The sequence below is a fragment of the Poecilia reticulata genome, unplaced genomic scaffold (assembly GCF_000633615.1).
Source record: "Poecilia reticulata strain Guanapo unplaced genomic scaffold, Guppy_female_1.0+MT scaffold_131, whole genome shotgun sequence".
In the NCBI taxonomy this organism is placed as follows: domain Eukaryota; kingdom Metazoa; phylum Chordata; class Actinopteri; order Cyprinodontiformes; family Poeciliidae; genus Poecilia; species Poecilia reticulata.
In genome coordinates, this window is record NW_007615014.1 from 214,451 (window position 1) to 235,484 (window position 21,034).

The 21,034-nt window shown below is 48.8% G+C and overlaps 3 protein-coding genes across 4 annotated transcripts; all 3 read right to left on the reverse strand.

Moving 5' to 3' along the window:
• Positions 1-1,058: 1,058 nt before the first annotated feature.
• LOC108165903 (pre-mRNA cleavage complex 2 protein Pcf11-like) lies at positions 1,059-4,387 on the reverse strand. The gene is made up of 4 exons (XM_017303015.1): positions 4,362-4,387; positions 2,376-2,574; positions 1,815-1,850; positions 1,059-1,733 (listed from the first exon to the last, which is right to left on the reverse strand). Exons 1-4 carry the CDS (start codon positions 4,385-4,387, stop codon positions 1,512-1,514), a joined length of 483 nt encoding a protein of 160 aa, XP_017158504.1. The 3' UTR covers positions 1,059-1,511.
• Positions 4,388-5,285: 898 nt separating this feature from the next.
• Positions 5,286-13,867, reverse strand: pcf11 (PCF11 cleavage and polyadenylation factor subunit). The gene is made up of 12 exons (XM_017303020.1): positions 13,493-13,867; positions 11,084-11,209; positions 10,772-10,960; positions 9,375-9,599; positions 8,243-9,231; positions 7,948-8,122; positions 7,520-7,865; positions 7,305-7,439; positions 5,896-7,151; positions 5,722-5,788; positions 5,522-5,647; positions 5,286-5,439 (listed from the first exon to the last, which is right to left on the reverse strand). Exons 1-12 carry the CDS (start codon positions 13,727-13,729, stop codon positions 5,312-5,314), a joined length of 3,999 nt encoding a protein of 1,332 aa, XP_017158509.1. The 5' UTR covers positions 13,730-13,867; the 3' UTR covers positions 5,286-5,311.
• A 763-nt stretch (positions 13,868-14,630) lies between these two features.
• ncbp3 (nuclear cap binding subunit 3) lies at positions 14,631-20,060 on the reverse strand. 2 transcript variants are annotated; one of them, XM_008401765.2, is made up of 13 exons: positions 19,761-20,060; positions 19,269-19,334; positions 18,913-19,018; positions 18,702-18,827; positions 17,538-17,663; positions 17,340-17,455; positions 17,153-17,261; positions 16,854-16,953; positions 16,672-16,781; positions 16,288-16,600; positions 16,008-16,165; positions 15,751-15,927; positions 14,631-15,531 (listed from the first exon to the last, which is right to left on the reverse strand). In XM_008401765.2, exons 1-13 carry the CDS (start codon positions 19,941-19,943, stop codon positions 15,224-15,226), a joined length of 1,998 nt encoding a protein of 665 aa, XP_008399987.1. In that variant the 5' UTR covers positions 19,944-20,060; the 3' UTR covers positions 14,631-15,223. The 2 variants fall into 2 exon arrangements, with proteins under 2 accessions (XP_008399987.1, XP_008399986.1); XM_008401764.2 differs by having other exon boundaries at positions 15,745-15,927; positions 19,761-20,055.
• Between the last annotated feature and the right edge of the window lie 974 nt (positions 20,061-21,034).

A 21,034-nucleotide genomic window follows, 5' to 3' on the forward strand; every position in this document is an offset into this window, starting at 1 on the left:
CAGCTCAACGCATGGCTTTGGTTCTAGAACCAGTCTCCTTGAGAGAGGTTGGATACTCTTCCACTCTGGTGTTGCCCATGGTGAGAGGCACCGGGCAGCTGTGGGCAACCTTGTTGCCTCAATCTTGGTGCCTGATCGGACACCCCAATCTGAACTCGAGTGATGTTCTGTTGTTGGACTTCTGTGCTTGTCATGGATTGTCCATAACGAACACCATGTTCAGGCATAAGGGACCCCTGACCACTACCGGCAACCGTCAAACCCACTGGTGGACACCTTTGGTGTGGGATGTCAACAGACTGAAGTCCTGTTGGGCCTTTTTGGCCTGCGGAACCCCGGAAACAGTTGACAGATACTAACAGTCCAAATGGCATGCAGCTCAGGTGGTTGCTGAGGCAAAAACTCGGGCGTGAGAGGAATTTGGAGAGGCCATGCCCTTGAAGTTGCACAGCTTTGGAATGTTGTGGGCTAGTGGGGTGAATACTTTGAAGACCTCTTCAATCCCACCRACATGCCTTCCATTGTGCAACAGACAGGTGACCTGTCCAGGGTGACCCCGCCTCTCGCCCGGAACGTTAGCTGGAGATAGGCACCAGCAGCCYTGATGCYCATCTCTGGTGTTAGAAAATGGATGGATGACTTCCATTGAGGTAGAGGAGCCTGGGGAYCCTGGATCAGGCTCTCCAGTCTGGTGCTGAGGTCCAAACCAGTCTACATGGGCTTTGTAGACTTTGACTTTGTCCCTGAGGAACCCTGAAAGGGTAACAGGCTCTTTGATATGGGTGGTTAGGTTAGATCAGGGGTGTCAAACTCCAGTCCTCAAGGGCCGCTGTCCTGCAGTTTATAGATGTGCCAGAGGTACAAAACACTGGAATGAAATGGCTTAATTATGTCCTCCTTGTGTAGATAAGTTCTCCAGAGCCTTGTTAACGACCTAATTATTCTGGTTGGTGCAGCAGAGGCACATCTAAAAGTTGCAGGGCTGTGGCCCTCCAGGACTGGAGTTTGATACATGCGGGTTAGAAGACGGATGAGAATGAAAACAGGAAATCAGGAGGTTTGAGTCCACTGAAGCTTTATTTTAATGACTGAACCTAAATGACAGCAGTACCGAGTCAGATCAGAACCAGAATTCACACAGAAAAACGTTTCAGACTCATTTATTGAAGAAAAATCAAAAATAAAAAGATCCTCAAACGAGACGTCGTCCAATCAGATGATGCTTACCTTCAACACCTGTGATGACTCATCACCAGAGCAGCCAATCAACAATCAGAAACTATGTAACTAGGCAACAGACAGCAGCTGCAGACCAGAGTTACCAAAAAATACTTTAATGTATAAATTAAATCATTTACAGCTGTGGCGTACAGAATTGATCAGAACCGCGGCAAACAGAACCGCAGCGAACAGAACCGCGGCCCAGAAACGGCCGCAACTATCCAAATACCAAAATGTATTCAAGAGGTAAAAATCTTCGACCCGGCAGGACAAAGAGGAGCGGCGCCGCATCAAGCCGTGTCCTCGGACCGGGCAGAGTCCGCCGGCGCCTCAGAGTCTGGTTCCTCCTGACCAGAAACAGTGACGTCAGCCTCTACTTCCTGTTTGATCTGACAGGAAGTGACCTGACAGGAAGTCTCGCTCTCCTCTTCCTCGGTCTTGACGAATGCACCCAGCGGGTGTTCGGCCAGCAGCCGACTGGGGGACGGCGTTGCGTCCAGGTAGGACGACGTCTGAGGGGCGAGAGAGAGGGAGAGAGCATGGTGAAGAGGACGAGAAAGAGCAGGGGCTAGACTCAGACGGACTGGACTCACCTTCTTATAGTCCTCGAAGCAGGCCGGGTGGAAGTTCTGTTGAGACAAAACACACAGTTCACACGGTTCTGATCCGATTCACGCAACATTTACCAGAGCAGAACCAGCAGTAAAACTGGAACAAAACCATCAATTAAAATTGATGTTATTTTCTAAAGATGGAGGCATTCTGGGTCAGAAAACCAGAACCAAASWGGYTCCGATTCTTTTCCCCAGAGTAGATATGAAATCAAGAGTCAACCATTTTCAAGAGAAATCAACCGGCTCAAGAGTAAATGAGCTAAAACCTAGACTGGACTGGAACCACCAGCTTCATCTAATATCTGAATAGAACCGGGCTCTAGAACCAGGAGTCCAGGATGGAAACCCATTTAGATATTTTAAGATTAATATTCAAATATTAAACTATCAAGATTATGTATATTAAAATCATAATAAAATTAGATTTTAATATCATGATCCAAATATTAGAATGAAACCCTGAAAGTTTCTGACTTCCACCTGAGGGGTGGAAGTSGGCGGAGCATGTTAAAGGGTCCTATAAAGTGGGCGGGGCCTGACCTTGTCGTCCACTCTGACAGCGTTCTTCAGGAACCAGTCCTCCTCTTCCTCCACCCAGTACGTCTCAAACGGCTCCTGGCAGATTTCACATGACTGCGGAGAATAATGGATCATCAGAACTGGTTCCACACCACAGACCTCCTGGTTCTGGACCAGAACCCAGCCGCAGCCCTGAYCCAAACCCAGCAGCAGGAGAAGGCTGGTGTGTCRGCACTGSCMYWGSYSYMSGKSCYSRGCSKSWSMSSYYYMCCWCTYSSWCYTKGKYSKYRSKGRCRCKSWSGMWCTSSWWCTCCTTSKCSKYBGCSKSSKYCTKSTKSWYCTSSWCCTCSTYCTCSTTCTCMWWSWMMWRGMWCTKKSYMYKYKCMYSCWSSTCSRSGWYSKCSWYMWMCTCAAWCYMRWYCYRGWSSWGGMGGASRSSKRSRKCWGRRYYRKAMYKKTRSYKKTGKSTGTGTGTGTGTGTGTGYGYGYGYGCGCRYGCKCACSSTCASSSTSWRGYWSYAGYRSCRGYGKSKGWSYKTSWYSYTSKYGMYSKYGMCMKYRYSRKYMTGSYTSWRSYKSMAGTSCMRGTSSWSGKSRTMKRSRTMKRKSTSSGYCKSCGYSRMSSKSAWGCKSMWGMKGCAGMRSYRGYWCYSKKWSYMYRRSTWSRKCWYSRYSMYCWCRYWSYSMYWGCRSSWSMRGGWCARRGKYMARRRTMWRRRWRYARRMSSAAMCMGAWCCAGRTYCAKKTKYRTTKSKKTYRSGWWCMGKARSMRYMSSAASSMYRRGKMWGKGTMASWSWRWSWYWSTSWWYCTYWWYCKKYYYMGSSCCMSCSYMSCCYTWRYCYWKRTCCMKSWCYSYCMCCSMCCMMMRMMWWWGWAKKYKWMKKYKMMYTKRCWMTKATTWTWWTWTTAWTMTTAMTATYWCTATYRYWRWTGTWKWKRTTTTKATKYTKATKWYTKCWKYATCAWMAAWAATWWYYYMSMRRASAAMAAARMARYRWKRWKARWARWWATTWTYWYMRSMGKCKWCKAMRAAWRMWRYRAWSAWYMWWSWWRWWAWRWKKWGKMSKMMYARCAGCMRMYRAKRRKRGWRRAWAWWWTMTTMTTMTKYKSYRYYWTYTWSTWGTTRWWWAWTAYWMMAMAWRAYGASRWRAWARAWGWWSWACAWSMYRSYWKWWWMWWYKWTSWWYTWKYWRMAMRACKRMKSWSYKCWRCAWYAWWAMAWSRWKRWWWYWKYWRYWACWWYAWTMATMAYWMYTCTTCTYYTCWKYRKTKYTKSTGGTGSWGCWSYKYKSTGCYKYCWKSAGRAKMAKMARWAAWAWMATCMKMSKAKYATCMWYMAWAMWWCWYCMMCMWSRYRKYWWTTRTKSWRMMWASWRSWKYTWKTRGWRRAAWAAWARWWKYTTYTWWTRMYRYMMWAMWAWKAKRMRRMARMAWSRWKKATWWYWTYWTWWWRWMSWSYYKWYTRWTKATWRWWKAWTARTWKTWYTRSWSRRMARWAAWRAASAAMWMWKSTKSTTMWTMAWMWMMTMMTRAKKMRWMWWMWWMRWRKYRTSRWGKMRTCAKCMKCMTSAYRWYAWYWMYKMYRWSAWRAAWAATAWTRWWGAARWAAWWAWWWYAWMWMWWMTWAWWAAMAWMAWWAAKWRRTSAKYWSTTYWYTRYTRTKWYKKYWRKAWRWWWTWWTTMTYMKYAKTASWWGWKGKSKYMWCAAMMMMMYSAYRWYWYWWCAAYAWTATTTTACCTTTTATCTGGAAATAGTGTCTGTTTATTCTTGCCATACAGAGCTCTGTATTAATTATTGCTCTAAAGGTCTTRCCATACYAGTTTATTCCTCTGTATTTACTTTAGTTTCTTAGTTTATTCTTGCATTTTGTTCTTCATTCATTTCCATTTAGTTTCCTTTGAATARTTTTATCCTCTCTTGGTTTATTGCTATGTCCACTTTAGTTTCTTTCCTGTTGCTAGATTTATTTTATAGTTTATTGACCATCAGTAATATTCACTCACCACCTGTTGTGCCGCCTAATCGTCATGTTTCACATCATGTGTTGATTTTTCACTGTTCAGCGTCGGATTCTCTGTTTTTATGCCATAATTCACATCTAGTTCGTCGCTCCGTTTTATGTCCCGCTCCTCCTGTTTCAGAGTTTTGCGCAATGTGCGCGGTTTTTTTTTTTTTTAAACCCCCTATGGTGCACAGCGTTCGGGAAACGTATCGATGGGGAAAGACTGACATAAACCTTTTAAAACAATGGAAACAATTTCTGCATTCTGATTATTGAAATTTAAAAGTGCTGTGTTGTTCCATCACCCCCGTTTCATACCGGACCACTTACAGCACCGGTGTTAACGCTATAAAATGACCGCTCTCTATTGTGGTATCACCCATGGAGGGATTTCTTGATTTTTCAGAGGGATACAAAGTGAGGGTATTGTGATTTTAGTAATTACATATTTATAAAAGCGATTTTCTGCTGTCCTTCCATGGAAGTGGGCAGCTTTTAAATGGAAATAAAACACTTTTTAATATAAGTTGCTGCTTTGACATGATCACAGAACTGCCAAAACATAAGTACAAAAATACCAGACAAGGTGAATCACAGCAACGTCATCAGCCGGTGTAACSCTGAACTGATGCGGTGAAGCTACTAGTAGCAGKAGCTGCGCCAAAAGCTAACAAACACTGAAGAGAAGAAGAGCTGCCATCGATACAGTTGCAGCCAAGCATGATTTAATGTTACACAATAGTTTTACCAAGTTGCTCAAAGTCGAAACTGGTATTGTTGTGCATATAAGGTGTAAAGTTTACCTTCGACCAAACGTCCCCCAAAGGAATCCCAGCGCCCCCCTTTTGTAAAAATTTCCGCCAGCGCCCCCTGTCGTCCTCTGAACGTCCCCAGGTTCTCAACGTGGGCGGTACTGCCCACGTTGAGAACCGCTAGTGTAACATCTGTGACTCACTGCTTCATGCTGTCGATGCTGAAGCTGGTCAGATCTGGCAGGTCTTCGTCCTCCTCCACCTCSGGCTCCTCCTCTTCCTCCTCCTCCACAGCTGGAGTCGGGGCRGTTGTTGTGGACGATGACTCTGAAAGGAAACAGAAACCTTAGACGGTGTGAAGGGTTGGAGTGGAGCAGTGGCGGCGGCAACTTGTGATTTCCTGACTGACCGCTGGCGGTCTGCGAAGACTCAGCCTGCGACGGCGGCTTGATGATGCCGTTGAAAATGAGTTTGGACAGAAGGTCGTTGACGTCCAGCTGACCAAAGTGGTTCTCTGCAGGAGCCGCCTGCGCAGCTGCAGACACAACATCTRTTAGACCTGACATCACTTCCTGTTCTCACACAGAGCTCCAAGCTTTAAATACGTACCCTGCTGTCCGAAAGGCACTGGGTTCTGAGGCAGGAAGGGCTGGTTCAGGTTCCCCATCATGGGGCCCTGGAGGGAGGAGAACCGGGTCAGAACCAGCAGGATGAGCCCAGCAGACAGAGAGTAAAGAAAACTGACAGGAACAGGAAGCAGAYGGGAACAGGAAGCWGACTCACCGGCTGCTGCATGCTGATGGCGGGAGCTGCAGGGTTGTAGAAGGGCCCGGGGCCTGGCTGGCTGAACGGGACCGGCTGCATGTTGAAGTTTGCTGCCGGCAGCATGTTGGGGCCAGGGGTGAACTGAGGGTTCATGGGTTCTGGGAACCGCTGGGGGGCCATGCCGAAGCTCTGCTGGGGGCCCATGGGGCCATCGTAGAGGGGCGGGGCCATGGGCTGCATGGGCAGCTGGATGTTGTGCTGAGGGGGGAACCTGGGTGGACCCTGCTGGCCAGGAGCATAGTCAAAGCGTGGGGGCCCAGGTTGATGAGGTCCCGCTTGGTGGGGGCCCCCAGGCAGATCAAACCTGGGGCCTGGTCCGGGGCTCTCGAAGCGACTGGGGCCGTCAAATCTCATTGGACCCATTTGGTTAGTGGGGCCCTCAAAGCGGAGGGGCCGCTGCTGCTGGAAGCCCATTGGGCCAGGACCCATATTGTTGAAGGGCCCCGGCCCATCGAAACGCTGCATGGGGCCCTCCAAGTGACTGGGCACCCCCATCTGTCCCTCAAACCTGACCGACTGCTGCTGGCCTACAGGGCCTCCAAACCTGCTGGGGCCTTGTGGGGGCCCATCAAACGGCCCATCTCCTCCTCCTCTCATGGCCATGCGGGGCCCCTCACAGGGCCCGGAGCCCTCAGTCCTCTCTGCCATATTRTGGTGCGCCGGGCCCTCGAATCTGCCGGGGCCAGGGTGGTGGGGCCCCTCAAACTGCGGCTCCTCGAAACGGCTGGGGCCACCACCTTCATACCAGCCGGGCCGGTGCGGTCTGGWGGGGCCCATGTGCCCGGGGCCACTGTAGCGCGAGGGGGCATGTCCTCCTTCATGGGGCGGTGTGTGCCCTGGGGAGTCGCTGTGTCGGACCCCAGACAGAGGCCCTCCRCGGGGTGGCCCCTTCAGGCTGGTGAGGTGAGGAACGGGGGCATCCAGGGGCCCCTCGTCAGAGTGCTCGCTGTTGGGACTTTCAAAGCGAGGAACCGGACTCATGTCTGCCGAGTCTTTCTGATGCAAAGGCGACAGGCGCTCCCKCTCAAATCTAGGAGGCGGAGCCTCCAGACCAGCTGGCCCTGGGGAGTTCCTGCGGCCCCCAGAGACGGGGGAGGGCCCGTCCTGCCGGCGTGTGTCAGCGGGGCCATATCTCCGCGGGGCATCATAGCCGCTCTTGTGCTCGTCGTCGTAGAGCTGTCGCTCTGTCAGTGGCGACGTCCACTCCCGCTCACCTGCAGGACAGAACAGGATGCTGAGGATTTCTGCACACCCTGAATACAACACGCCCCCCCACCACCACCTCACCCAAAGGTGCTGCTCTACACATGAACCCCTGAAACCCAGACTGATCTGGTCCCTAACCTTGACCTCTGGCCTGGACTTACTGGAATCTCCAGGGCGGTCCCTCCTGCGGAACCGGAGCCCCGTCAGCTTGGGGAACTCCTTCCCGTGGTTGTACTCCTCCACCATGGGGGCCTGAGGGGTCCGYACCTCCTCTCTCTCCTTGCTCCTCCGTTCACCTGCAGGTTAGCAGAAGCATCAGCTACTGTCCAATAGGAGAGCAGCAAGTCCGTGTTTTCCCAGGTGTTCCCCAGCTCACCTGGCCGTCCGTACGGGTGTCCACCGCTCCGTCCTCCCAGTTTCTCTCCCGGTCTCGGGTCCCCAACGTCCTCTGGAGTCTCGTGGCCTTCCTCGCCTGTGACTCTGTGGTTAACCTGGGTCTTCCTCAGCTTGGACTTGTGCTSGTAGTAGGACAGCTCAGCTGCGTCCATTGTGTCATGGGGGCGGGAAATGGACGGCTTCTTCATGGAGAAGTCTCCGGACTCGTCCCAGCTCTCTGAGCGCTGCTGCTTCTCCTCCTGGTACTGGAAGAAGTGTTTGATCTGGTGTGCCATGTTCAGGAAGTCCTCCTGGGAAATCTCTCCACTCTCTAGACGCTTGCTGGCCTGCAGACACAAACACCATTGTTACCATAACAACAACAGATAGATGCAGGAAGCTGGGAGGCCCACGTGTTCCTGAACGCACCCTCCTCAGCAGGTCCTTCTTGGAGGCGGAGTTGAGTACTTCAGGAATCTGCAGGTTGGCGTCCACGCTGAGACGGATTTTCTGGTTCCTGGGGGTGCCAGGCCGGGTCGGGGTGCCATGGGGTTTGTGTCGGGGAGGTCCAGACTTGGTATGGGAGTCCTCAGGCTGCTTCGTGCTGTGGAACCAGACAGTTTACACATTTACTCACTGCTTCTTGTTCATAGTCAAGGGTGCATGTTTCAGAACTAATAACTGATCCTAGAAGAACTTTCTGAGCTTTCTGAGCCGGACTCACTGTTTATTCTCCTCCCAGCCACTCCTCCAGCGATGCTGTGACTCCTTGGTCTCCTTGACCCCGTCGTGACCTCGTGGGGAGTGGGAGTCCCTGGATTCAGAACGGCGCTCCTCCTGCAGCCTTTTTGGCCTCCTGCTGTCCGACTGAGCCTTCTTGGCGCCAGGCCGGTCATCTCGGCCTGGCTTGCCGTGGGGGTTGTCGTCACCACGGACCCTCCGAGGTTTCCCAGCCTTGTGGGACGGCGACAGGGAGCCGCTGCGGGCATGGCTCTTGGGCGAACGCCGGTCCTTCCTCTTGGGGGAGCTAGTAGGGGATCGTGAGCGGGACCGGGAGTGTGTGCGCTTCCTGCGGGTGGTGGTGGTGCCAGGCTTTGGGTCGGGCTTGTCGGCGGGCTCCAGATGGTCGTGTTTGGGCGCCAGTCCGTTCAGAGGCTTGGTCTTGTTGGACCTGGGAGGCTCGGCTCTCCGCAGCGCATCGTCCCGCTCCTTCTTGTCCACGCAGCGCTTCTTCTCCTTCAGCTCGTCGTCTTTGGCCTCGGCCAGCTTCTCCGACAGACGCTTCTTCAGCCGAGGGTCCTTCCTAGGGGCCTCAGCGGGTTTGGGCGTCTCCGCCTCTGCCTGTTTGCTCCTGCTCTGCGGRCCTCTGGCCAGCGGAGACGGAGACTTGGACTTCAGCTTCTCCTCTGGCGGGTCCTTCCTGGGGGGCCGGTTTTTTTCTTGCCGGGGGGGTTTCTCTGGTGCCCTCTTCTCGGCGGGGGCCGCCGACGCCCCAGCAGGGGGGTGCGGGCTCTGCCTCTTGGCAGCAGGCTGGGGTGCGGCGAGAGGTCCGCTGCGGTTCAGTCGGGGGTCTCTGGTGGACAGCTTGGGGTCGGCAGGAGGCTGTGGGGGGATCCAGGGCCGGATGGGTGGAGGAACCTGCTGACCCGGTCTCTGAGACGGGCTTGACTCGGTCGGAACCGACCCGATAGATGGTGGCAGCACCAGGCCACCCTGCAGACACACAAACACTCAGTTAGCTTTTATACGTCTAACTTGGCTTACAGACATCAGAACCAGAACTGGATCCAGACTCTGGTCCAGCCTGAGGTTCAGAACCAAACCCAGAACTCTGAGGTTCAGAACCATAAGCCGACCTGTCCCGCCAGCTGGGCCTTCGTCTGCTCCAGCTCCAGCTCGATCTTCTTCTGTTGCAGCTCCAGCAACTGCTTCTGTTTGGCCAGCAGCTGCTGCCGGATCAGCTGCTCCTGGGTCAGCCCAGCCGGGGCTGTCTGGGGGACCGCCAGAAGAGGGGGTGAGGGGGTCGGGGCCACCGGCGCCGGCTTGGCCGGGACCGGCTGCGTTTGGGCCTTTTCCTCAGGCTGCAAGCAGGAAGAAGAAGATCAGATGTTATTAAACCTCGAGGTCAACGGATCAAAGTGAAGCTGGAATAAAACATTTCAGGTCCAGAAGAACCATCAGATCTAAACTCCGTCATCAGGGGAGGGGGAAGACAAAATATTTCCTGATCCAAGCTGCTTTGTTCCGAATCGTTTCCCACTGAGAATCTGGTCAGACTGGTTCTGATCCAGTGAACTGGGACAGATGAGAGCTGCAGGACGAGTCCAACTCAAACCTTCACTGCAAAAACTAAATCTTAAGCTTTTCTGTCTGGTTTGTGCTGCAGATTAGGGCAATGTGGATGTTTATCACGATATTTTATGGCACTGTTGTGATAATGATAAAAAAGATGATGAAAAACTATTACGTCTTTAAGGATTTTTAGCATTCAAGTCGCTACAAAAAATGTTTTTTAAAAATATTCCCGGCTTGAAGAAGTGTGATTTAAACTGCACACAGAAACTTTAATCATATTTACTGATATTTGGGGAACAGTGGAGAAAATAGTAAAAACATTTACAATTATATAAATGTTGCCAACATGATTAAACTTTAGCTTTAATAACAAAGTTATATAATTTTTAAAGTGCAATCAGTAATACTTTTATAACAAATTTATATCAGTAATAATTTCTTGGTTAATGTCAWGTTGTCATAACAAAGACATTTTGAATAATGTCAACTTTGTATTAAAAGTGTCATAATTTACCGAATGACGCTTTATGACAACAGTCATAAATATTCATGAAGGCTTATTCATGTTTATGACAGGTGTTATTTCAGTCTTATTCACCCCCTTCAAATAAAGTGTTACCAAAGTAACTTTTCAACTAGATATTAATCTTCTTAGTCTTATAAAATTCTGGCGATTTCTTCACTAATAACACGGGAAATGTCTCGCATGTGATAAAATCTGCCAGTAGTTACTGATTCAAAACAAKCTCCTATAACTTGTTGTAAAGTTACATTGGGTTAGTTTTGTCTGACTTTGACATACTTACAGTAGGACCTGGACAGAAACCCTTGGTAGGATTGTGTATTTGAGGACAGTCAGGATTTATTTAATGTTCTCCGTCCAGAACCAACAGAGATCAGAGCAGAGGTCTGCTGGTTCCTGCAGTGGAAGCCTGCATTGCCAAAGCATCACACCCACCTGCTTGAGGAACCTGGGATTGACATGGATGCTGGAGGTGGAGTTGAAGTTGTGCGGCAGYGGCTTGATGGGCCAGGCCGTGTCCAGGGAGTTGACCCGGACGTCCAGGGCGTAGAGCTTCTTGAGCGGAAAGACGTCGTCCCAGGTGGAGCGCAGCTTGAACAGGCTCTTCCTGGTGTTCTCATCTACCTACACACAGAGCAAAGAGAGCTGGGTGCCTTGGCCACAGCCCACCTCAGCCCACAACCAACAAGCAACAGCAGGACGCCATGTGAGCAGAGCTTAAAGACACGGCAGCTAGCGGGACTTTACCTTTTCAAAGACACAAATAAATGAAGCGATTAGGTTTTTAGCAAACACTGCAAGGTACTCTCCTCCAACGTTCTTCACTATGGAGTCCACTAAGTACAAAACTGGGAGCTTCTCAGCGGCCGGCGCCTGGAGCGATAAGAGAACTCAACAAGTTTAGATAACAGCAGGGGTTACACAACATTTCAGAACAAATGAATAAAAAAACAAAACAAAACAAACAAAAAAACAAAACACAAAGTTCCCAAACAAAATCCACTTAAAAAAATCAGAATAAAAACAATAAAAAAAATAAAAAATAAAAATCAGCCTCCACGGTTTGGTTCTTCTTTCAGGAACAAAATGTCCAAAAAGGTTCAAGACCAGGATCTTCAGTCGGTTCTGATTGCAAATGTGGAGGTGGTAATCCGTCTTCAAGGCGATCCAGGGTGTCAGTCCAGGGACAGCGTTTACCTCCAAAGAGGGCCCCTACTGGCGCCGGCCCTCTTTGTACGTTACCCAGGCGATGGTGCACTCTGCTTGGTTTGTTTTTACCCTTTCGGGTTTTGAACCTTCAACCTTCAGTTATGAACCCAGATTTAAGCTCTGCAGCGCTCAGAGCCACACAGACCAGAGTCAAACCCACAAAGAAAAAATGACAAAAAGCACATTTCACAGATTTTATTATCAACATGTTTAACCAGCAGTCACATTCCAGGAAAATAGAGAAAATCCAGATGAACGAGTGAATTCATTCATTCATGCAGACGAATCAAACACTGAGGGGGTGGGGGGTTCGGGGGGGCAGGATGTGGTCCGGCTCAATCAGAACCACCGCCAGGGTTCTAACCTGTCACTGTCACTAACGCCAAGACCTGCTGGGAAATATTTACATCATCCACATTGTGGAGCAATTCATATTTTACAATATTTATAAAAATATACAGCAAACAGAAAACCAGTAAACAACCTCAGAACCAAACTGGTCCCAGTAGAGGGGTTCAAACSAGCAAGGCCCCGGGGCCAATCAGCAAACACATTGATTTGAGTTTTTACTCAGATCTGGACCCATCTATTTTGTAATGTWACTTTAACCAGAACAGAACTGCCATGTTGGACCTGAGGACTGAGCAGCAGAGCTTGTTGCTAGGCAACCAGACATTGAAAACATCCAACCCACGCTTGGTTAAAGCAGATCATCAGCTTCTGATCCGTTAAACCGATCTGGACCAGAACTTCATCCGAGTCTGAYCCGATTACTTCAGATTGGTTTCAGATTTTAGGACCAACAGGATTCCAGCTTTGTTCATTGTTGGTTTATTAATAATTAAGGTTGTCAATAATCTGCCTTGTCAGTCAGGTTTCTATCTGAGCCTCATTAGCAGCTTAGTGACGCCAGAGAGCAGCTTCTCACTGCAGCAACTACTGACATTTACTTCAGTAACTTTTATTAATATTATAAAGTATAGCAAACAAAGATGTTTTACCCAGAATCCACCAGAGAGACTCAGAGTGAGACCTCCTGTTTCTAAACCAGCTTTATTTTCTATCTACTCATTCTAATGGAAATAATTTAAACATACAGTAAACATTTATATAACTACTGTGCTCTTTTATACAAATATTAGCTGATGTATTAGTATAATAATGAAAAAGGTAATTTAGAAACTTTTATTAAGTCTTTATTTGTACATAACTTTATATATTTGTCCGTCTGATTGCATCATTTTAAATATTAAAGCAAAAGTTTTAATCTGTTACACAGGAATTGTCTGTTTTCCAAAAACATTTTTACGCTTTAGTGATGTCTTGGGTAATACTGTTTACGTTTACTTTAATAGAAATAAGTTGATATATTGTTACTGTTCCCAGCTGTGTTCATAAATAACCATAGTGTATAATGATGATAATAAAGTTTATTTGTTTTTCTCTCGTGTCTCCAKGCTCTCTGGTTAACACAAATTTCTGACAGGAAACAGTCAGCCAATGATGAAGGCCTTAATGACCACTTCCTGTGACCTCTTAGTTTTTTGGTGTTGCCACATGGAAATTAATCACTTCCTGTTTCGGACCAAGCTGACACCCTGGAAGAAGTTTCAAACAACTTAAAAAGTAGATGGTTGAAACCGAACTTTGAGGTCAGAATGGACCTGGAACCGGTTACAACCACTTCCTATTAACGTCTGTTTTTGTTTAAGAAGTTTGTGTAACCGTAAAATGTTTTTCTTTAAAAAAGCGGCTTTCTGTTGAAGCCAGGACCACATCCAGCTAGCCGGAGGACCAGAGGTTTATTCAGACAGCCTGACTGAGCTGCTTCCGTACAGAGAAGCCGGAGGTTCTGCTGGGCCTCCACAGAGCGCCGCTAACCACAACACCGCCATGTTTGACCCACATACACAAACTGATAATAAAGTATGCTATGATCATAAAAACCTTGCTGATTTGAGCTTCAATAATAGCCACGATATCCTTGGCGAACTGGATGTTCTCTTCGGCCAGGATGGTGAGCATGTTGATGTGCGGCTTGCTGTTGAACGTCAGGTCCTCCAGCGAGGACTGGTACTCCCTGCAGGCGTCTTCCCGGGCCGCCTGGTCCTCCATCTTCCGACACCCGAACCAAGCTACAGCAGCCGGACCAATAGCATTACCACGTAGCAGCAGACAGTCCATTAATTCATCGAGATAACGGTTGGGCCGACAACCATGAAGAACTATGGCCCAACTCGACGGTATTTTTCCGCCGCCGTCAGTTGGTCTCCTCGGTTCGTTTTCGATGGCAAGAAAATGGCGACTTGAGCTACAGGCCTCATACGTCACATGAAATTCACTTGTAGTTACAGTGACGTCAGGGTGCCTCATTGGCTGGGAAAACGCAGTGCTTCCCGGGCTTTGGATTTCGATTGGTCCGAAAGAATAACAAACACACAAAGGAGCCAATTAGAGTGAAGGRGCTTGACAGTTGTGTAAGAAACGGCCGCTTGAGATGATTGGCCGACGTCAGAGCATGCGACCAGCGCATGGAGCCTGACAGGTAGAGGCCTCATTAAAAATTAAGCATGTTCAATATGAGCATAGCAGTAAATTAGAATCTTTTCTAATTTGAAAAGATTCTCTAATCTTTTCAAATTAGAGAATTTGAAAAGATTACACAAATAACTAAAACCGGAACATAAACTCAAATTACATAATGCTAATTTCTCTAAAACAAATATTGAAATATATTTTGAATAAAAAAAATCCAAAAATAAATGACTAAATAAAAAGCAAGAAAACAGAAAATAACTGAAAATTGTAAATATTTTTTGTATGAAAATAAATTAAGTAAAGTAAAAMTGTTTAAAATAGAAAAATATAAGAAAATATAATTCTCATTGATAATTTAAGGGTGGAGTTGCTCAAGTACAGTGAAGAGAATTTGTGACAAATATCTGTAGACAAATAACCTGCTCTAAATATCAGTTTCACAAGTTATTTTAGYTTTTAAAATACCAGAATTTGRAAATAACTTTATACATTAGTCTGATGACATTTTTAAATATTAAACCAAATTAACTGAATACCAAGACAYACCACACTTTCCATATTTTTATTAATAAAAATCGAACAATGAATCATATTCCTCCCACTTCACAGTTCTGCTCTGCTTCGTGGTTAGAGTGGACAGAATGTAGAGGTCAAAGGTCAGGCAAAACAGAGTTTATTGAGCAGCCAATCAGCATCTGGCTAAAAGCTGATTGGCTGCTTTGCTGTCCGACTGTTTCAACTCTGACCTGGATCATTATCATCATAATCATGAGAGGAAGAGCAGCTCCATGGGTTCATTTAACGTTGGGAACAGTTGCTGTGGACCTGGCAACCCGGCAACCTGACCCGGTTCATGGTTCCTGTCCCACAGAGGAAGAGGAAGCTGATGGCATCACACAAGAAGRAAATAAAAAATTACAAACAGAAGCAGGAAGGGTTCAGGCAGAGGGGCTCAGTCCCATCAGGGTCCTCCGTTCTCGCTTCTGCCCCAAGTCTCATCGTGTTCCGGGCAAACAGGAAGTTCAGCTCTTCCTCAGTAACAGGAATGGTGAGTGATGGCGCTCTGCCCGGCCCCCAGCAGGTGAAGGGGCGTTAGGCTCCACCCCTAGTAAGCGGAGGCATTAGGCTCCGCCCCTGGGTTCAAGCATCGGAGTCATCACTGCTGTCGCGGCTGATCTCAATCTGCAGCGACGGCAGGTTGTCCAGCCGGCTCTTCTTCATCTTGTGGCTGCGGCGTTCCTGTTTCTGTTTGATCATGGCACCCCAGACCCTCTGCAGCGTAGAGTCGTCTTCCTCCTCTCCCTCCTCCTCTTGTTCCTCCCCGTCACCCCGCCTCCTCCGGCCGCCGTCCTGCCGCTCTGGGCRGCTGCCTTGACTGCGCTCATGATGCCCGGCGCTGCTGGTGCTGTCGTCGCCAGCGGCGGAACCCAGCCTGCTCCACAGAGCGCCTCCAGACAGACAGGAAGTCGGAGGATCAGACAGGAAGTGGAATTTAACAAACAGATCAGGACGCTCAGACATAAAACGGGATTATAATCTGSTCAGAACCATTATGACTGAGTTTTAATCTAGATAGCAAAAGTCACCAGGAGGTCACAGCACATTTCTACAAGAAGTTCTAAACAGAAGGTGGAATGAAAACAGGAAGTGGCGGGTCGTACTCGTACTCATCTTCCTGTCTTTGGAAGCGTTTGGTCCTTTGCTGTCCTGGCTGGCCACGCCCAGTCTGCGGTGCACGTTGCTGATTGGCTCCCGGGGTGGGGGAGTGTCCCTGGGGGACAGGGGCGAGGCTGAGCGCCGCCTGTCGGGGGAGTAGCGCCTCTTCCCGAGCCGCTGCCTCACGTCTGCGGGGTCAGTCAAGGTCAGCAAAGGTCAGTCCTGCCCAGCCACCGCAACCTCTGGAACACCTGGTTCTACGCCTCACCTGTCTTCCTGCTGCCGGACACCGGGGAGCGCTGCCTGCTGCCAGAGCCGCCAGAGCCGCCATGACGCTTCTCCTCTAGCAGCTGCCGGACGTCCGTCACCTTGGGGGGTGACGAGGCCTTGGCCTGGTTCTGAGAGCYTGACGACCCGATTCGGTTCCTGTTTTGCATGGAACAAGTTCTGGATGAACAAAACCTCCGACCCGGTTCTGCTCAGCTTCCGTCACCAGGCCAGGTGACAGAAAGTTGGAGCAGGAAGTGGAAGCAGGAAGTGGTTCTCACCTGATGTTCTTCAGGTGGCCCTCCAGCTCGTCGGCGTACATGGTCATCTTCTTGCTCTTCTTGGGCGACGGCGTGGAGATCATCTTCAGTTCCAGGTCATAGTCCATCTCATCCGACTCGGACCACGGCGAGGGAGAGCGCTCCACCCGGCTGCGAAGCCCTGCCCCCAGCGGCCGCGAGGCTCCGCCCCTCTCCTTGTACTCCACCACCCTGTCGTCAGAGTCCATGTCCTCGTCAGCCTCGTCCTCCTGTTCTTCGTCCTCCTCCTCTTCCTCCTCCTTTATGGGCTCCTCTGGGAGGTTGACCAGGTCAGCTGAGGGTGGAAGCAGAGGATTGTGGGTAACAGTGCGGGTGGTGACGGCAGGGTGTGGGCGGAGCCGTTACCGGAGTGTCGGTGTGTGTATGGCGGAGTGTGTCCCATGCTGTCTCCGATCAGAGGCTTCTTGCTCTTGATCACGTCCCTCTGGATGCGCCGGTTGTGGTATCGCCGCTTCCTGCAGGATGAGGCCTGGTCAGTACCTGTCGGATGTTGCAGTTGTCATGGCGACCAGAGGGCAGAAACTCACCAGGAGTTGCTGAGGATCCCCTTCATGCCGCCATAGTTTGGGTTTCCATACTTCATGTAGTATCTGCTGCGGCGCGCAGCTCCCAGCTCCTTCCTGTCATCTGGACCGGAACCGGKAGGAAACGGGTCAGAACATGTTGGACTCATGYCAGTGTGTGTTTACAGACAAAACGCTGAAATAAAAAAAATATCTATGCAGAACATCTACTCGTATTCAGTCAATGAAATTCCTCAGATGGGTGGAAATACCAGCTGGTGAGTGTGTGTGTGTGTGTGTGTGTGTGTGTGTGTGTGTGTTACCCTGCATGGCGAAGCGCAGCAGCAGCTTGTTTCCTTTGAACGGTTTGATGGCAGGTCTCAGTTCATTCCTCAGCAGAGACTCTCTCTCCGCCTGCGACAGGTCGCCCACCTGACACACGCTCACACACACAGCTAAGTCACTCATCAGTCAGACRACCACTTCCTGTCCTCCCAGGTGAAGCTTTACCTGTCCAACTGTCTTGCTCTCATCGTCTCTGCTCTTCTTCTCCTCGTCGTCCTCTTCATCCACCTCACCTTCCTCCTCTTCGTCATCCTCATCCTCAGATCCCCGATCCCGACGAGCTGCGGTGTTCGGACAGACCCATTTACCCAGAATGCACTGCAGTGTCAGGAAGCACCGACTCAGGTTCTGATCCACACTGACCTTTGCTCGGGTCGTCGGGYTGGGATCCGGACTCTGTCTCTGTGGTAACAGCCTCTGGTTCAGGCATCCGGCTGCTGTTGATTAGAGCTCTGATGCAGGTGTCATCGTCCAGCCAAACCACGTTACCTAGGAAACGGGAAGGCACAGGTAATCAGCCGGGAACCATTAGAACCAGTCAGGAGGTTCCACCAATCACAGAGTAGAACCAATGGAGGGAACCGCTAGCTACAAACCCACCTGCGCTAACCATAAAGCACCAATTACAACAAACATTAGTGGAAGCTAAAGGCTACAGGGCACTTTCTCTCTTGCTCTCGGCGAAGGCAGACGCTTTTTCCTCTGCTCCCTCCCTGCCCATGCCTTCCCTGCTTGCTCTGTTTTTTTCTTTTTCTATATTTTTGGAGCCTTTCTTCGCACATCCTCCAAATCTACAAATTACGGATCTGGTCAACCGGTCTCTCAATGCAATTGATCAAATTTTCTCGACAAGAAGTCTGGGCACATGGAGAGCCCTCTTGTCCTGCGGGGACACACCCGGAGGGATTCACCCTGGATTTATTCATGATGACAGTATTTCTGCTGTTTGGAGCTTGCAGATACCTGGCATAACTACAAATTTGAAACAGACTTAGCCAAACTAGCGAACACTCAGACTGCTGGTGTGGACAGAGACGCAAGTTGGATGCGAGTCTTGCTGAGGCTCCTTCCCACCTCAGCCCCTCCTGTTATCCATGCAGTTGTGGAGCCGAGCACTCCCAAGGACATCAGGCCTTGATAACAACATCTTGTCGGACTTCTGCCGGGAGGCTGAGCAACGTGGTTTCATGGCCCAGCGATGTCACCGCCTTCACTCACGTCTTTGTTTTGTCTGAATGCTGCCATGTGCCCTAATGTGTCCTTTCCTCTTTTTTATTTTAATTCTTGTAAAGCACTTTGTATTGGCTTGTTGCTGAAAATGTGGTATATAAATAAAATTACCTTTGCCTTTCACTTTTTATGGCTATGCCAATGTGGCATTTAGCAGACGTTAACGCTAAAGCTCTAAATTGCACCATTTGCTCATATCTACCATTTGTCACAAACATAATGACTCAAAAGTCAGAAATGTACATTTATGCAAAAAAAAAGAATACACTCCCAGTTCTGACCGGGTTCTGTACTCACAGGCCGTGTCGTTGATCCACTCGATGTGCGCTGGCGGATACTCCTTAAAGTAGCCGAAGACGTCCTGGGTGCTCATGTCGTCCACACCGGTCACATGGATGGCCTCCATCCGCAGCCTAGGAATGGCTGGCACCACAGAAGAAGAAAGAGGCAGTCTGAAGAAGCAGCAACTAATTCCCGGTGAACAGCAGCAAACAGAACACTGCCTCACCTTTCTTCATGGCGTCTTTATCCAGGAAGACGTTCCTCTGACCGACGTTTTGCTCGCAGCGGAAATGGAAACGTCTCGCCCGCTTCTCCTTCCTCTCGATGGCTTCCTGGAGAGCAAACAGAGTCAGATCAGAGCTGCTATCCAGATCAAGTGGATCCCATCAACTTGAGAGCGGCCAGGTTTCATTTATCACAAAGCACAAAAAAAACAAAAAACAGACAAGTATGAGATTTAACATAAGATGATACTGGCTCACAATGCGTACCCAGATCCAGGTGTGTGTTTATCTTGGATCCAGGTGTGTGTTTATCTCGGATCCAGGTGTGTTTTTATCCTGGATCCAGGTGCGTTCTTACCTTGGAGTTGACGTCGATCCCTGTGATGAAGGCTCCGGCCTTGTTCTCGTACCTGCGGCTGGTGTCCTAGAGCAGAGAAGACACAGCAGGGGGTTAACATGGAGGGTCAGGAGGTTCAGCTGAAGGCCTCAGATTTGGGCTCCACCTGCAGGAGAACATCTGCTTCACACCTGGATGAAAACACAGCCTTAAAGCAACGCAGCGAACTGATGAAGGAGCTGTGCAAGGGCAGCAGATGAGTTTAGAGGAGCAGGTTTTCCAAAACAAACGGCTCCTGTCTTCATTAAAATCTGTTAGTTTAGAAACTGAACAGAAAGAAGCTGAAAGACAAACGTCTCTACTGCATTTAACTCAATTAACCGGCAGGTTAACGTCTCACTGACTCCCAGACCGAGGCGGGGCTCCGTGGTGCCGCATGCCGCCTCTCCTCACACCTCCGCCGGCCACAGCTGACTCCAGCCCCGGGTCTGCCTGCGGCCCTCAGACACTCACCGGCAACAGCTCCTTCAGGGAGCGGCTAACCGTAACGTCCTCCGCCTCCAGCTCTCCCTCCTCCACCTCCATCGGTTCGGCCTCCCGGCCATCTCTGTCCGWCTCGGAGTCAGAGTCCGATTCCGAGCGCTCCGAGCCGCTGTCGGATTTCACCGAGACCCGCAAGCTGCGCACCGCCGCCATGAAGCTAACTGCTGCGGACAACAAGCAGAGCGAGCTGCGCTGGGTTCCGTAACCCGGTAATGCTTTCCCTGCTCTTCTTCTGCGGAGTTATGCTGGTGGAATCAGGGAATGTCGCCCCTTAGTGTTTATTTATTTATCTAAATTTAATGGACGTAATTCTTCTCATATAGATTCATCTCAAATTTTGATTTAATACAAAAAATATTGTATTTTGGCCATTCAATCCGTGATACTCAGGTCATATAGAGTAAATCTGCACAAAGATTTATATTATATTATTTAAAAATGTTCAAGAGTTTATTTCTTGTAATTTAGATGATTCTGGATTCTAACTGCTCCTCAAGCTGTTGAATGGACGATCTTCTCAAGCATGCTGTCAGCCACGTTGCACATTTTTTCGCAGCACTTTTTCCTTCCATGTAAAGGCTAAACTGATTGTCCATCAGTGTTGTTTTTTTCTGACATTTCTGAAATTGAATTTTATCGAGTCAGAAATTCGATTTTACTGCAGTTTTTTTCTATGAAAACACTTGTTAAGATTTTAGAATCTGAAAAACAAACTCAATTCAAAAACAGAAAAAAAAATAACTGAAGAGAAATTTTCAGTAAAATTCTTTTTCATTTGATCAACAATGGAAATAAATAATAGATTTATTGTGCGATTTGTTCTGTAACCTTCTGTGGTTCATGGACACAAAACAATGCTTATTTAAAAATTGCTACAAAAACATTAGTTTACATTTTATTTTAATGAATTTTAAACTTCAGTCCTCATCATTCATTTAGGAGAACCAGTAAATCTTAATGTTTCCTACATTTTAATCTCTTTATTCCCAGTTTTAGGGGAAAAAAATCTCTCTTTAAAACAAAAAACTGTAACTGTAATATATTCTGAGTTCATTTTAGTTTTTTTTTATTCATCAGAAGTCTGCCTTTGAAAAATTCAGTATATGCAAATTAATAAAATTATTTTGAAGATTTATCAACATCAGTGAAGAAAAATATCAAAGTGGTGTAGGAGTGTAATCTAAAAATGATTTTTGAAATGGGAGTTAATTACATAAAAATGCAGAAAGCATCTTGTTGGCTTA